This window comes from Aquarana catesbeiana, linkage group LG03 (genome assembly GCF_042186555.1).
Source record: "Aquarana catesbeiana isolate 2022-GZ linkage group LG03, ASM4218655v1, whole genome shotgun sequence".
In the NCBI taxonomy this organism is placed as follows: Eukaryota; Metazoa; Chordata; class Amphibia; order Anura; family Ranidae; genus Aquarana; species Aquarana catesbeiana.
Genome location: NC_133326.1, coordinates 558860571 through 558873343, shown reverse-complemented (window position 1 = coordinate 558873343; position 12773 = coordinate 558860571). Strand labels below are relative to the sequence as shown.

The following is a 12773-nucleotide window of genomic DNA, read 5'->3' as shown; positions in this document are numbered from 1 at the left end:
ATGTGGCGTGAACCACCTCTGGGTCTGCCCCTGCAGAGCTGCAAGAATCTCTGCTCCGGTGTGGCTCCCCTACACAGACCAGCTAAAGCATTGCATGGCACCTTTTAGCCTGACTCATTGAATAGCGCCCTTGAACGCTTAGGGGGTAGTGGTGGTTCATAGGACAATTCAGCAGAGGAGGGCATGGAGCAGGGGGTGGAGGTGACAAATCTCGCATAATTACCAGTAGTTGTATGGAGACATGGCGGCACAACAAGCTGCAGCACTGAGCCCTGTCCTGCATCCTTCTAATTTGCAAGCAGAGTTACCCGGTGTGCTGTGAACGAAATATAGCGCCCCTGAGCATGCTTGCTGGACCACGTGTCAGCAGTAACATGGATCTTGCGGCTGAGTACCTAGTCCAACAATGCCACAACATTGCCTTCCACGTGATGGTACAGATCTGGAATGGCCTTAAAAGAAAATAGCGACTGGGAACCTGCCATTGTGGTACAGCACATTCTGCAAATTCACAGGAGGGGCAGAATCCACCAGATGGAATGGCAGGAGTTGTAAACCCAGCAGCTTTGACAAGCTTGAATTTAGATGCTGGGCATGTGGGTAGCAGTGATTGTGTTTTTTTTTTTCGCTGCAACAGATGGGGCAGAAAAATTTGCCTGCTATTGTCTACAGCTGGTGGTGTGCCACTGGCAGATGTCGTGCAAGGACCTATGACACCCTTGGCTATACCATCATCCCTGTCAGTGGGGGCTGTTGACAGGTCATGAGGTATAGCTGGGGTAGGCCGGAAAGGTGAGGCGTAAGGAGGAGCAGAATTGCGTCCCTTTTGTGTGGCTTTCATGTGCTCTTGCCAACGGGCTGAGTGGTGGGAGGTTAAATGCCTTGTGAAGCATGTGGTACCCAAATGGCTGGTGTTTTTGCCAGGCTTGATCTGCTTGAGGCAAAGTTTGCAAATTGCAACTGTGCGATCAGCTGCACATGTGCTAAAAAAGATCCAGACAGCTGAGCTGTGCGAAGTGGGCCAGGAGATAACAGCTCCACAATCTGGTGGAATAGGGTGGCTGCTCTTAACTCTTTCATGATGGCTACCTCGTTGGTGTTGTGCCTCGCCCTCACTTTCCTCCTCTGCTCTATCCGGCACCCAAGTCACGTCAGTGACCTCATCATCATCATCATCACTGGAGCCAACTTAGCAATACGCTGCGGCTGGGGGGAACATGACTGCCCATTTATTGTTTTTTTCCCCTCAGTGTTCTCCCCTCTCTGTAGGCTCATGTTCCTACCTTCCTCAACCTCCAAGATCTGAATTAAGTATTGGCTGTGCATCGTCAAGGAGCAAAAGAGCTGACGCTGTGTTCAAATAACTCAGCTGACTATGGCAGGAGTAGCTGTGGACAAGGAGGCAGAATAAGCCACTCTGGAAGCAGCGGTGGATTGCACACTAGTCTCTGCTTGGGTGATGGAGGATGAGAAGGATGAGGATGGTTTAGTAAGCCAGTCCGCCACTTCCTCTGCATGCGGTGGCTGGATAGCATGGTCAACATAACTAAAAAGGGGAAATTATGCCCTGCCTGAGAATGGACCATGTCCACCTTTGCCTGTGGACACAGACACTGCTGGCCCCCTCACAGTGCCATGGTAACGTCTGCCTCTCCTTGTTGGCCTCCCAGACATGATGGGGGGCTTATTAACAAAATGTAAAAAAGATGGGGAAATGTGTACGTGGATGCCTTTTAAATTATAGAAAGTGGTGTTTGGTGCACTTTAACAGGTTTGTTTGCTGCCCCCTCCAAAAAAATTGAGCACCAGTCGCCACTGACCTGTCTGATAGACATTTGATGTCAATGTTTAAACCAATTGCTCCCTGAAAAGTAGATCATTCAAGGTACCCCACATAGGGATCACCCCGAGCCTTCAACAAGCCCTAAACCAGAGACAACATCTTTGTAAACACTCTGGGTGAGAACTGAATAGCATTGCAACAAACTGGTAGTGGTTGTCCTCCACTGCAAAAAAACAGAAAATATTGGTGAAGCTGGAAGATTGTAATGTGCTGGTAGGCATACTTGATATCCACTGATGCCAGGAAGTCTTCCTTATGAAGGGAAGCAATCACTGACTGGGAGGATTCCACCCTGAATTTCTGTACCCTCAGCAATTTTAGGAACCCTCAAGGTCCAGAATGTTTGGTTTGGGAACAGTAAAATGGTTGGGCTAGAAGCTGAGAGTCATTTCCTCCCTCAGTGCAGACATGATGACCCCCTGAGACAGCAACCTTTTCAGAGATGCAAGGAAAACCACTTGTTTTTGAAACTTCAAAGAGACCCTTGAGGGCATAAAGCACAGAGTGGGAAAGCAACAAAACTGACTCGTTACCTCTGGACACCACACTGCAGACCCAGTCGTCTGAATTCTTTAGTCCAGATACCCACGAAGGCTGAGTCAGTGGGGGTGCCCCTTCACTGTGAAAAGCTGTTGTCTTTTGACTTGTCACCTTCGCCCTCTTCTTAAGGGGTAACAGCGTACTTATACTCACAGTCACCTTCTTGGTGATGGCATCCAAAGACAGTTCAAACAAGCGCTTGCTGTTCTCAAAAGGTAGCCTCTCAAATTGCTTCTTGTAGAGAAGTTCCACTGACCAGCACTCGAGCCTCAGAATCCTTCTATTACGGACAGACATGCTGCCCACCTGGAAAGTTTCTATTTGGTACCCTGTAACTCTAATAATTGGAGTTGCCATCCAACTCAGAGGAGTGTCTGTCAAGGCCTGATACCCATGTGGCAAATCACCCCACAAAAAGTGTCCCAAGAGAGACAGACGAACAGAATAGTTGAGCCAAAGGCTGCTGTGCTGGATCGCCACATGAAGCTGTGCAGGACCTAGGGATGTAGGCGACTGATCTGAATTAAGCCTTTCTCTTCCCCAGCAGGTGTTTCCAGAACAGGCTGTTAAATAATGGGACTAATGCTCACAGACAGCATCTTCAGAGAGACTTCACAGGCACATCTATCACCTAAGACAACTAGCAAAAAAAAACGAGGCTTAGCTGAGCTGGGAGGAGCTATGTCTGAGCAGGGAATCCTGCCTTTTTTAGGCCAGTGTCAATTCCCCTGAAGGTGGTGGCATAACCCAAGTGGTCATGCGTATAATGGTGCCCTGAGTTCTGTGATGTATGATTAGGAAGATCTTTTTATCCTCACACTCTCCTCCTTCTTGACCTGAAACTGGGACACTAAAAGCAAACAGGGCTTTGGAACCTCCTCCAGGAATCTGCACTGAGGTAAAGAAGAAAAATATGAGCTCCCAGAGATCCGATGCAGGCCTTAAACTCTGTTTAGAAAACACTTTGATCCAACACTAAACTAGCATTTAAACCATCCCCAGATGCTAAACAAATCATAGAGCAGAATACTTACCTTATAGTTACACCAGAAGCAGCCACAGATAAGGTACCAGTTATATGAGTAAAATTATCAAAGCCAAGAAATAATAATCTGAGAGAGACCACAGCCCTAGATACTTCAGGAGCACTAAACGGAATTACTAGGGTATCAAACATGCATAGAACTTCCCTTGCTCACATAAGCAGAAGAGAAATTGCACTTACCTTCATCTCCATCATCTCCGAATGGATAGAACAGAGCCACAGCCAGGTTAATGAAAACTGCCAGGTTGAAGGAGATGCTGCCCCAGAGTGATATGTGTCTGGAGAACCAGAAAAGAGCTTGGTTACCTGCGAAGGAAGACAGATCCAAAGTCATCACGGGTGGTCAATTACAAAAATGACCACAAAAGTCCTGCTGATTTATAATTATATAATAATTATAATAAATAAATAATAGATATTTATATAATAATAATTTATAATTTAAAGCCTCACAAACTAATTATGGGAGGTTTCACTTTTGTCAATAAAACTCATACTCCATTTACTTTCCATTATTTGCTCTCCATCCCTTTTACAAACAGCTACTTGGGTAGAGGAGCACCTTCATAGCAAGTGGTTTTATAAGCCAGAACATTAAAATAAGGCAAGCACTCCCCTAGAACATACTCAGCAAGAAAAAAAAAGATACACAAGTTTCTGGTTTTACTCGCCTAAACATCATCAAGGGGTCTCATCCACCTATAATTAGAGGTCGACATATCGGACGATATTTGGCGTTTTTTACTTAATCGGCATCGGCCGATTGTGCTGATAAAAAAGGCCGATTGTAACTTCAGCCGTGACTTGCAAATGACTTCTGTAATAGAAGTTAATGCAAGTTTCCTTAAGTTATCTGTGGAGAGGATTCTCTCCTCCTCTGGGCAGCCTGCCAAGTCTGATAAGAAGATACATTGTATCTTTTCAGGTTCTTTTATCAATAGACTGAACTCCGTGGAGAAGTTTTCAGTTTAACCATTTAAAGACTAAATCTTTTCTGACACTTGTTGCTTACAAGTAAAAATCCTGTATTTTCTGCTAGAAAATCACTTAGAACCCCCAAACATTATATATATTTTTTTAGCAGAGACCCTAGGGAATAAAATGGTGATTGTTGCAATATTTTATGTCACACGGTATTTGCGCAGCGGTCTTTCAAACGCAATTTAAAAAAAAAAAAAATACACTAATGAATTAAAAAAAACCTAAGCAGTAAAGTTAGCCCATTTTTTTTCGTCCAAAAGTTTTGATTACCTGTTTTTGTGTAATATAATATTTAAGATAGTTTTTTTTTTTTTTTTCTAAATTATACATACAAGTGAACTGATTGGAGGTTTGTTTTGTTTAATGTTTAAATGAAAAAAAATTTCTGTATTACTTAAGGCTGCTTTCACACTGGAGCGGGCAGGCGTTGACGGTAAAACGCTGCTAGTTTTAGCGGTGCTTTACCGTCATTTTAGAGGCGCTATTCGGCTGCTAGCGGGGCGTTTATAACCCAGCTAGCAACTGAGGAAGGGGTTAAATGCGCCCCTGAAGCGCCGCTGCCAAAACGCTTTTCAGGCACTTCGGCAGTGGTGCGCATTCATTTCAATGGGCAGGAGTGGTGGAGGAGCGGTATACACCTCGCCAAAGATGCCGTTTGCAGGACTTTTTTTTACATCCTGCCAGCGCATCGCCTCAGTGTGACAGCACTCAGGATATCACACTGAGACTGCAGGGGAGCCGTTTTAAAGGCACTTTACAGGCGCTATTTTTAGCCCAAAAGTGCCTGAAAAATGCCCCAGTGTGAAAGGGGTCTAAACTGTTAGATTTTATGAGATGAAGGGAAAAAAGAAAAAAAAAAAAAATCGGCCAAATATATCGGCCCAAAAAAATCGGCATCACATATCGGCCATCAGCCACCGCGATTTCTAAATATCGGCATCGGCCAGAGGAAAACCCATATCGGTCGACCTCTACCTATAATGATCTATGTTTCCAAGGCTCAATGCTCTATGCTCAACCAGCAGATATTGGGATGGATTTACTACAGGCAAAAAGACCTGCAGTTGCACTCTTTTTCCACAGAGCTTAGTGAATGTGGTGAAGCTTCACTTTGTAAAGAATACCCAATCAGGTGCAAGAAAAAAAAGAAAAGGCATTTTTTTTTGCACATGATTGGCATATAGAAATAAGCAGAGCTTTACCACATTCACTAAGCACTGGGGTAAATGAGTACAACTGCACCTGCAAAGTGCACAGTCTATTTGCCTCTAGTAAATCCACCATATTATTTACTTTTGGTGGCCCTACACCAACATTGAGACTTTTAGAAAAACTAGTTTAGATTTAATATCCTCATGTTTTGCTTTTTTTTTTTTTTTTTAATAGAGGACAAATGCTGGGTACTAGTAAACATTGAAAGTTGGCATGATGGACATTAAAGTTGAATTCCAGCCAAAACTGTATGTTGTTTTGGAAAAAGTTTAGAAGAGATAAAACATCTTTTGTGCTTCTATCGCTCACACTGATCCACTCTCACAAGTTATCCTTGTGACCATTTTGTTCAGAACAGAAATTACAGGGAGATCCAAAATTTTAAAAACTGTCACTAAAAACAGAGCTGAGGGGGAATGTATCAATTTGAACTTTTGGACTATTAAAGTTCAACTGCACATTGTATGCTTTCCTCAATGTTCAAAGTTATATATGTTTGCAAACCTTTATTTGTGGTATGCCACAGGAAAAGCGGGAGAATATTTGTTCCTCTCATACTTTAGTCTCACCAGCAGTTAACAATAAACTTATTCAGTTGTTTATAGTATATCAGACATACCTTTCTCCCACCCACCTATAAAAGAACAGTCCCTTGAGAATTGCTAATAGTCTAAGACAGTGATTCTCAACAAGGGTTCCGTGGAACCCTAGGGCTCCTCCAGAAGTTGCTAGGGGTTCCTTCAGCATTGGGCCATTTCTGCCTCTCAGATAAGTTTCCACCGACACCACTGATCTTTTTAGCTATCTGTAAGAAGGTAATTCTTCCCAATGACCACAAGTGTAAGGACCATTCTTCCCACTGACCATCACACTAATGTATTATGTAGATTTCTAATTTTTAGCAGGGGTTCCCCGAGACTGGAGAACTATTTCAAGGGTTCCTCTGTGTTTAAAAGGTTGAGAAAGGCTGGTCTAAGATGTACTCACCTGCAGACAGATTTTGTACACTTACTTTGGTCTTGACCGGTGATACCTGCCTATTGGTCCAAGTGGTTGGTATGTTGACTTCCATACTGTGCACTTCTGAGATTTGTAATTTGGTATACTGGATGAAGAGCTGAGGCTGCATTATACCAGGGAAACCTTAATCATGGCATGCAAGATGAGCGCAATCAAATAGATGAATCCTTTGCCTCACACGCTGGTCTCATGGCTAGCATTATCTAATCAAATTCTTCCCTATGAGAGGGTCATTGTGATAGCCAAAAATGCCCTCTAAATTTCAGAAAATCTGGGAACCATGGTACAAATCTATTTTCACCAACAACCTAAAAAATACGCTTTGATTTCACACTGTTCGGTGAACTAGGGTATGGCTATCTATCTTCGATCCTTCTCTGATCCCTTCTATTTTCTGTTCAGCTTGTTTGTGTAAATGTGCAAAATAATTCCACAAAACTATCATTGTTTTACATTTTTTAGTACTTTTGCTTACTGTGGATACTGTACAACCACTGTCATTACTGTATATGTAATGGATTCTGTATTCTGAGCTCAATAAACAGATTAAAGATATATACATTGCCTACTCCCCTATACCAATCCAAATGTCAAAATCAAGACACCAAAAAGAAATTTGTTAAGATCAAGACCTTTACAAAAACACTACCAATTGTAAAGATTATATCTGGTTATTTGATTTCAATATTATTCAATATAGAGGATGTATTACATTTATCTGTATGCTTTTTCCAGCACACTTATAATTGTACTATTTGTACTCCGACCAAAGAGATAGCACATGACGAGCTTTTCTTAGAATACCACTCCTGTGCTCGGTATTCCAGCTTAAAAAGCATATGTCAAGGTTCATATGGTGTTAATATGATTGTATAAATGCTTACAAGGTGGCATGCTCTACTGTTCTCTAAAAAGCGATCTGCAAGGGATCACCATTCCAGAGGCTGTTTGCAGCCAGTTTACAGGCATTTGGGAGGTGATACTCTTGCCACCTAAATGCCTGTTTTTTTCTTTTTTCAACCCCTATAATTATTTTTTCCATCCCAATGGGAATTTTACATTGAGCTACCACACCCCAACCGCGATAGTCACATCTGGTGTGTGGTTGCAGCACAGTCCCATTGGCTTTAATGGGCGAGTTGACAGGCGCTTTTACCTGACAAACTCATAATACCTAGTTAGGATTGGCACGCTATGCACTAAAGCAGGGGTCTCCAAACTTTTTAAAGAAAGGGCCAGTTTACTGTCCTTCAGACTTTAGGCAGGCCGAACTGTGCCCAGTGGGAGTAAACAATGCCCAATGTAGGAGGCGAAATAGTTGGTATCAGTGGAAAGAATAGTACCCCATTGTTGGTGTCAGTGGAAAGAATAGTGCCCCATTGTTGGTGTCAGTGGAAAGAATAGTGCCCCATTGTTGGTGTCAGTGGCAGGACTACTGCCCCATCGTTGGTGTCAGTGGCAGGAATAACGCCTCAAGGGATGGATACAGGCAAGCAAAGGGCAGCATCCAGAACCAGGGCCGCAGTTTGGAGGCCACTGCACTAAAGTATCAGAGAAATGTGTACTTAACCCTCTGGATACTATGTTATTTTGATGGTGGGTGGGTGTTTTTTTACTGCCCCTCCCCTATATATTTTGTGATATAAGTGCAAGAAAGAAAAAACTGTTGATCCTTCCAGAAACCCAGTTGGCACTTAAAATTCTGTGCACACTAAAGTGTTTTCTCAATAATGCCATTGGACGTCCAGTCACAACAATTAAACCACCGCCTGGCCCGTCATTTTGCTATAGGCTGGGCAGGATGTGGTTAAAGCTGAACTCTGGGATCAGGAGATATTGTTTAAATACAAGAGGCATGTGTATTCCTATATTTTGGTGTGCTTTGTGTATTTCTACCAGATCTGTGCAGTAATCCAGTGAAATATTGCCTCTGTGCAGGAGCTTCCTGTAATAAAGACTAGTTATTGCTACTTTATCTCTTTTGTAGGGTGACTGGTCTTATCTCCACCTCCCTCCTGTAGTTTTCTGAAGGCAGCTTTTGGTGGGTCTCTTCTACAGCTCCGCACAAGCTATGTACAGCACAGTGATGATGTCATCATTGCTTTTATAAGGTAATATCTGGGTTTGCAAAAGCATACCGTGCACACCAAGTGGAATGATATCCTTTCTGGCTACTGAGGAACATATTTAAATTAAGTTTGTGTGCTAGGAGTTCAGTTTTAAAGAGCAGAATTGTCTAAAACATCGTTGTGTGCTGTAGAAACCACCTGTACTTCAACATTCAGAGAAGTGTCCACATACTTTTGGCCACATTGATAGGTGTGACAGTCAGGTGTTCACAAACATTTGGACTGATCTTGTCTTTTAAGAAGGCTCTACTGTGATTGGAGATGTTAGAGAATTACACTGAGTGAAAACAGAAAGGTCATTTTTATTGCAATACATTAAGATATGACATGTATAGCAATTATATTGGTTATGTCATGTTTTCTATGAAAGTGGGGTCTCCCCTTTAAGGCCTGGTTCACATCTTTGCGTTTTTTGCAGAAACGTACTACAGTTCATTTAACATGGTTTCCTACGGGACACATGCACATCAATGCTTTTTTCAGCCGCTGTGTTTTTGGAATAGCTCTGGGACATTTTTAAGTGCTTTTTTTGCTTTTTTGGTTCAATAGACTTCTATGGAAAAGCTACAGAAAAGCATTTAGCGAGTTTTTGCCACGATTTTGACACAATTTGCATCTTCCCAACAACTATTCGGCCAAAAAAAAAAAAATGCAAAATGCAAATCACAGAAAAATCGCATGCAAAAATGCAAAACTCACAGCAAAAAGCACTGCAGAAATGGTGGATCAAAAGTAAACTGCATAGGTGTGAACCGAGCCTAAAGCCAATGTCTACCAATTCAGTTGCTGGAATATGAAATCTTTCTTCTGCATTTGGGTGATTGTGGTGGGGATTTGCTGGCGGAATGGGTAGGACACCTGCATTCACTAATTCATGAGCAGGCAGGCATGTCAGGGATGAGCTAAATGACAGATCTTCCTCTGCTGATCTCCAAGTAATAAAGCAGCTGGGGCTCCTGCAGGGAAGTTTTCATTTAAATAAAAATGTTTCATCGTTTCATTTGGAGGTATGAAAAACCATCAACGCAGAGAGAAAACCTGAGTACCGCCAATGTGAGCATGATTACGTAACGCCAGGCCATTATGCTAAAGTGCAAATCCATCACAGCTTACTAACCATCTAGACGGTCAGATTGCAACTATCATTGCAACAGGATAATCAGAATGTAATGGCTTAATCATGATTGGATACAGTTCCAACAGCCCCCATTCACATGCCCCCCCCCCTGTCCCGGCCCTGGAACAAACAGAGGGATTTTGAAAAAAAATAACCAATTTTGCCAAAGCCGAAACTCTCAACTCTCAACTTCACTTCTTGTGCTGCATAGGTGAAATCTTCTTAAAAAGTATTTTTTTCCACTATTTAGAACGTGTGGAAGGGGCTATTTAGGGTAGGTAGTTACTTTATAGCATTTACTATTCATTGTATCTGTTTTTTTCCTTTTTTTTTTTCTTTGTATTTCATCATATCATACTTGTGGATAGTTGCTTTACATTTGTTTTGTTTATTTTAAACGCAGTTTCTTTCCTTTTCATAAATTTTTTTTGTTCACATGCAATGTACCTTTCAACCTGTTAGAAAATTTGACTACTCCAGTAATGCCGCGTACACACGAGCGGACTTTACGGTAGACTTTGCCTGGCGGACTTTGACGTACTTTACGATGGACTTTCTGAATGAAAAGACTTGCCTACACACAATCCACCAAAGTCCGTCGAATTCGTACGTGATGACGTACAACTGGACTAAAACAAGGAAGTTCATAGCTAGTAGCTGCCCTAGCGTGGCTTTTTGTCCGTCGAACTAGCATACAGACGAGTGGAGTTTTCGACCAGACTCGATTTCGACGGATTGATTTAAAACATGTTTCAAATCTAAGTCCGTCCAACTTTTGAGAAAACAAAGTCTGCTGGAGCCCACACACGATCGTATTGTCCGACGAAATTCCGTCCGCCGGGCAAAGTCTGCCATAAAGTCCGCTCGTGTGTACGCGGCATAAGAGTCAATTACCTAGCATAGCCCCCTAACTTTTTGCACATCTTAGCCCATGCCTTCATTGGGAGTGTCTTATTACTTTTTTTTCGCTGGCCCAACTCCTCCTCCTTCCCTTACCCCCTACACAACATTTTATGTAGCTGCCAGTGGAGGAGTGAAGGGGAATACTACAGAGTGTCCCTTGACAAATCTGAGTCTGTTGGAGCTCCTGACATCACATCCAAGATGGTGGAGCCCAGCAGCAGTCTCAGAGATTTTTGATTTCTACACAAGTGAGGCTTTTACAGGTAAATAACATGTATTAAATATGTTAAATGTACATATCTTAAGAAAATATTTCTGTTGAAATTAATGGTTTGGCAACAGGCATCTTTAAAAATTATTATTATCTTTTTTTTTTGGGGGGGGGGGGTTACCCAATTAGTACACTTTGCATTTGTAAGGGTAGGTTCGGGATAATGAGAGGGGTTACAGTGTGATTAATGTAATAACTGCTGTTAAATCTAAAGATGATTGTACAACCAAATTGTATTGTAATTGACCACCTTCAGCCTCAACCAAATCCCATCAGCCGCATCCCAAACATAACCATTCTCAGGTTCACTGAAAATTGTTGGACAATGCTTCTAATACCCAATTCTAATAAATTCAAATAATTATAACAAATACATAAATTCTAATGAATGCTTCCAATTCTAATATCCAGTATACTGTTATATTTTTAAGCATCTCTTATCACAGTCTTTTTTTTGGGACGCCGCAGTCCAGACATAGTGGCCGCTACATCTAAAATAATTTGCAATTAATGAGCAAAAAAAAACAAGAGTTTTTTATTTTTTTGTTCCCACTAACAAGGTTTTAATTATTTAAGTCGAGGCGAGCGCCCCTTGTCAGCTGGAGGGGCGACAGTCTGCTCCCGCCCGTCTCTGGACCGAGGAGGCGCTGATGAAGTACGGCACGTTTATGAACAGAATGCCAAAGAGATCTGATTAACTAATCAAATATTAAAAGGTACAATGTGTACCGAGCCAAGACCGCGTCTTTCTTGTTCCAACCGTGAATACAAAAAAAAAAAAAACTCAATGTGTACGCAGAATACCAAATATAAATTAAAGAAACGGTATCCAGCTGTGCTCCAGGCCCCTCCGGAGAGAAGACAACTCTCGCTAAAAGAGATCTAAAGACGTTGACAAGTCGCTTTAATAATTAAGTCTGCAATTAAGTCAATGAAAAAAAAAAAATCACAGTGTGAGAAACATAGGAGGGGCTTAAAGACACACTCCAGTTTAAACTGAAAATGGAAGCATGAGATAAATATGGGGAGAATGCTTTACCCGCTTGGTGTGTAGGCCTCCTTTATGTGAGAAACAGCAAGGGGCTTCCAGTGGGAGTGTTCAAAAATGACTCCTCTACTTAAGAAGCAGGGGTTCCCAGATCTCCATACTAAAGGTGAGCGGGATGGGATGGTGCACAACAGCAGTGCTTGGATGAAATACTAACCTCTGCGCAATATAAGGCTGTTGTAAACCTGATCATTAAAATCTCATAAAGCCTTTAACTTGTTAATGTTATTTCAAAAGTAATTTTTGATGTACAGTGGGGAAAATCATTATTTGATCCCCTGCAGATTTTGTACATTTGCCCACTTACAAAGAAAAGAAGGGTCTATAATTTAAAATACAGAAAAAAAAACAAAAAAACACGTGATACAAATGTTATAAATTGAGTTGCAGTTCAGTGAGTAAAATAAGTATTTGATCCCCAGGCAAAACATGACTTAGTACAGGCATAACCCATTTTTAAGTACACAATGGGGTTTATTTACTAAAGCTGGAAAGTGCAAAATCAGGCTCACTTCTGCATAGAAACCAATGAGCTTCTATCCCCAACTTGTTCAATTAACCTTTGGTAATAAAACCTGGAAGCTCATTGGTTTCTATGCAGAAGTGAGCCTGATTTTGCACTTTCCAGCTTTAGTAAATAAACCCCATTGTGCACTTAAAAGTA

General features: G+C 41.8%; 1 protein-coding gene and 1 long non-coding RNA gene across 6 annotated transcripts in view; one reads left to right on the top strand and one right to left on the bottom strand.

Moving 5' to 3' along the window:
* The window catches only part of ITPR2 (inositol 1,4,5-trisphosphate receptor type 2), a 518259-nt gene that overhangs the window by 101676 nt on the left and 403810 nt on the right, over positions 1-12773 (bottom strand). For all 4 annotated transcript variants that reach the window (XM_073621752.1, XM_073621753.1, XM_073621755.1 and 1 more), the window contains one exon: positions 3609-3734. In XM_073621752.1, the coding sequence (XP_073477853.1) occupies positions 3609-3734 (126 nt within the window). The remainder of the gene's footprint in view (positions 1-3608; positions 3735-12773) is intronic.
* Positions 10895-12773, top strand: part of LOC141132836 (uncharacterized) — a 98303-nt gene continuing 96424 nt past the window's right edge. For both annotated transcript variants that reach the window (XR_012242971.1, XR_012242970.1), the window contains exon 1: positions 10895-11053. This is a non-coding gene — a long non-coding RNA (uncharacterized lncRNA). The remainder of the gene's footprint in view (positions 11054-12773) is intronic.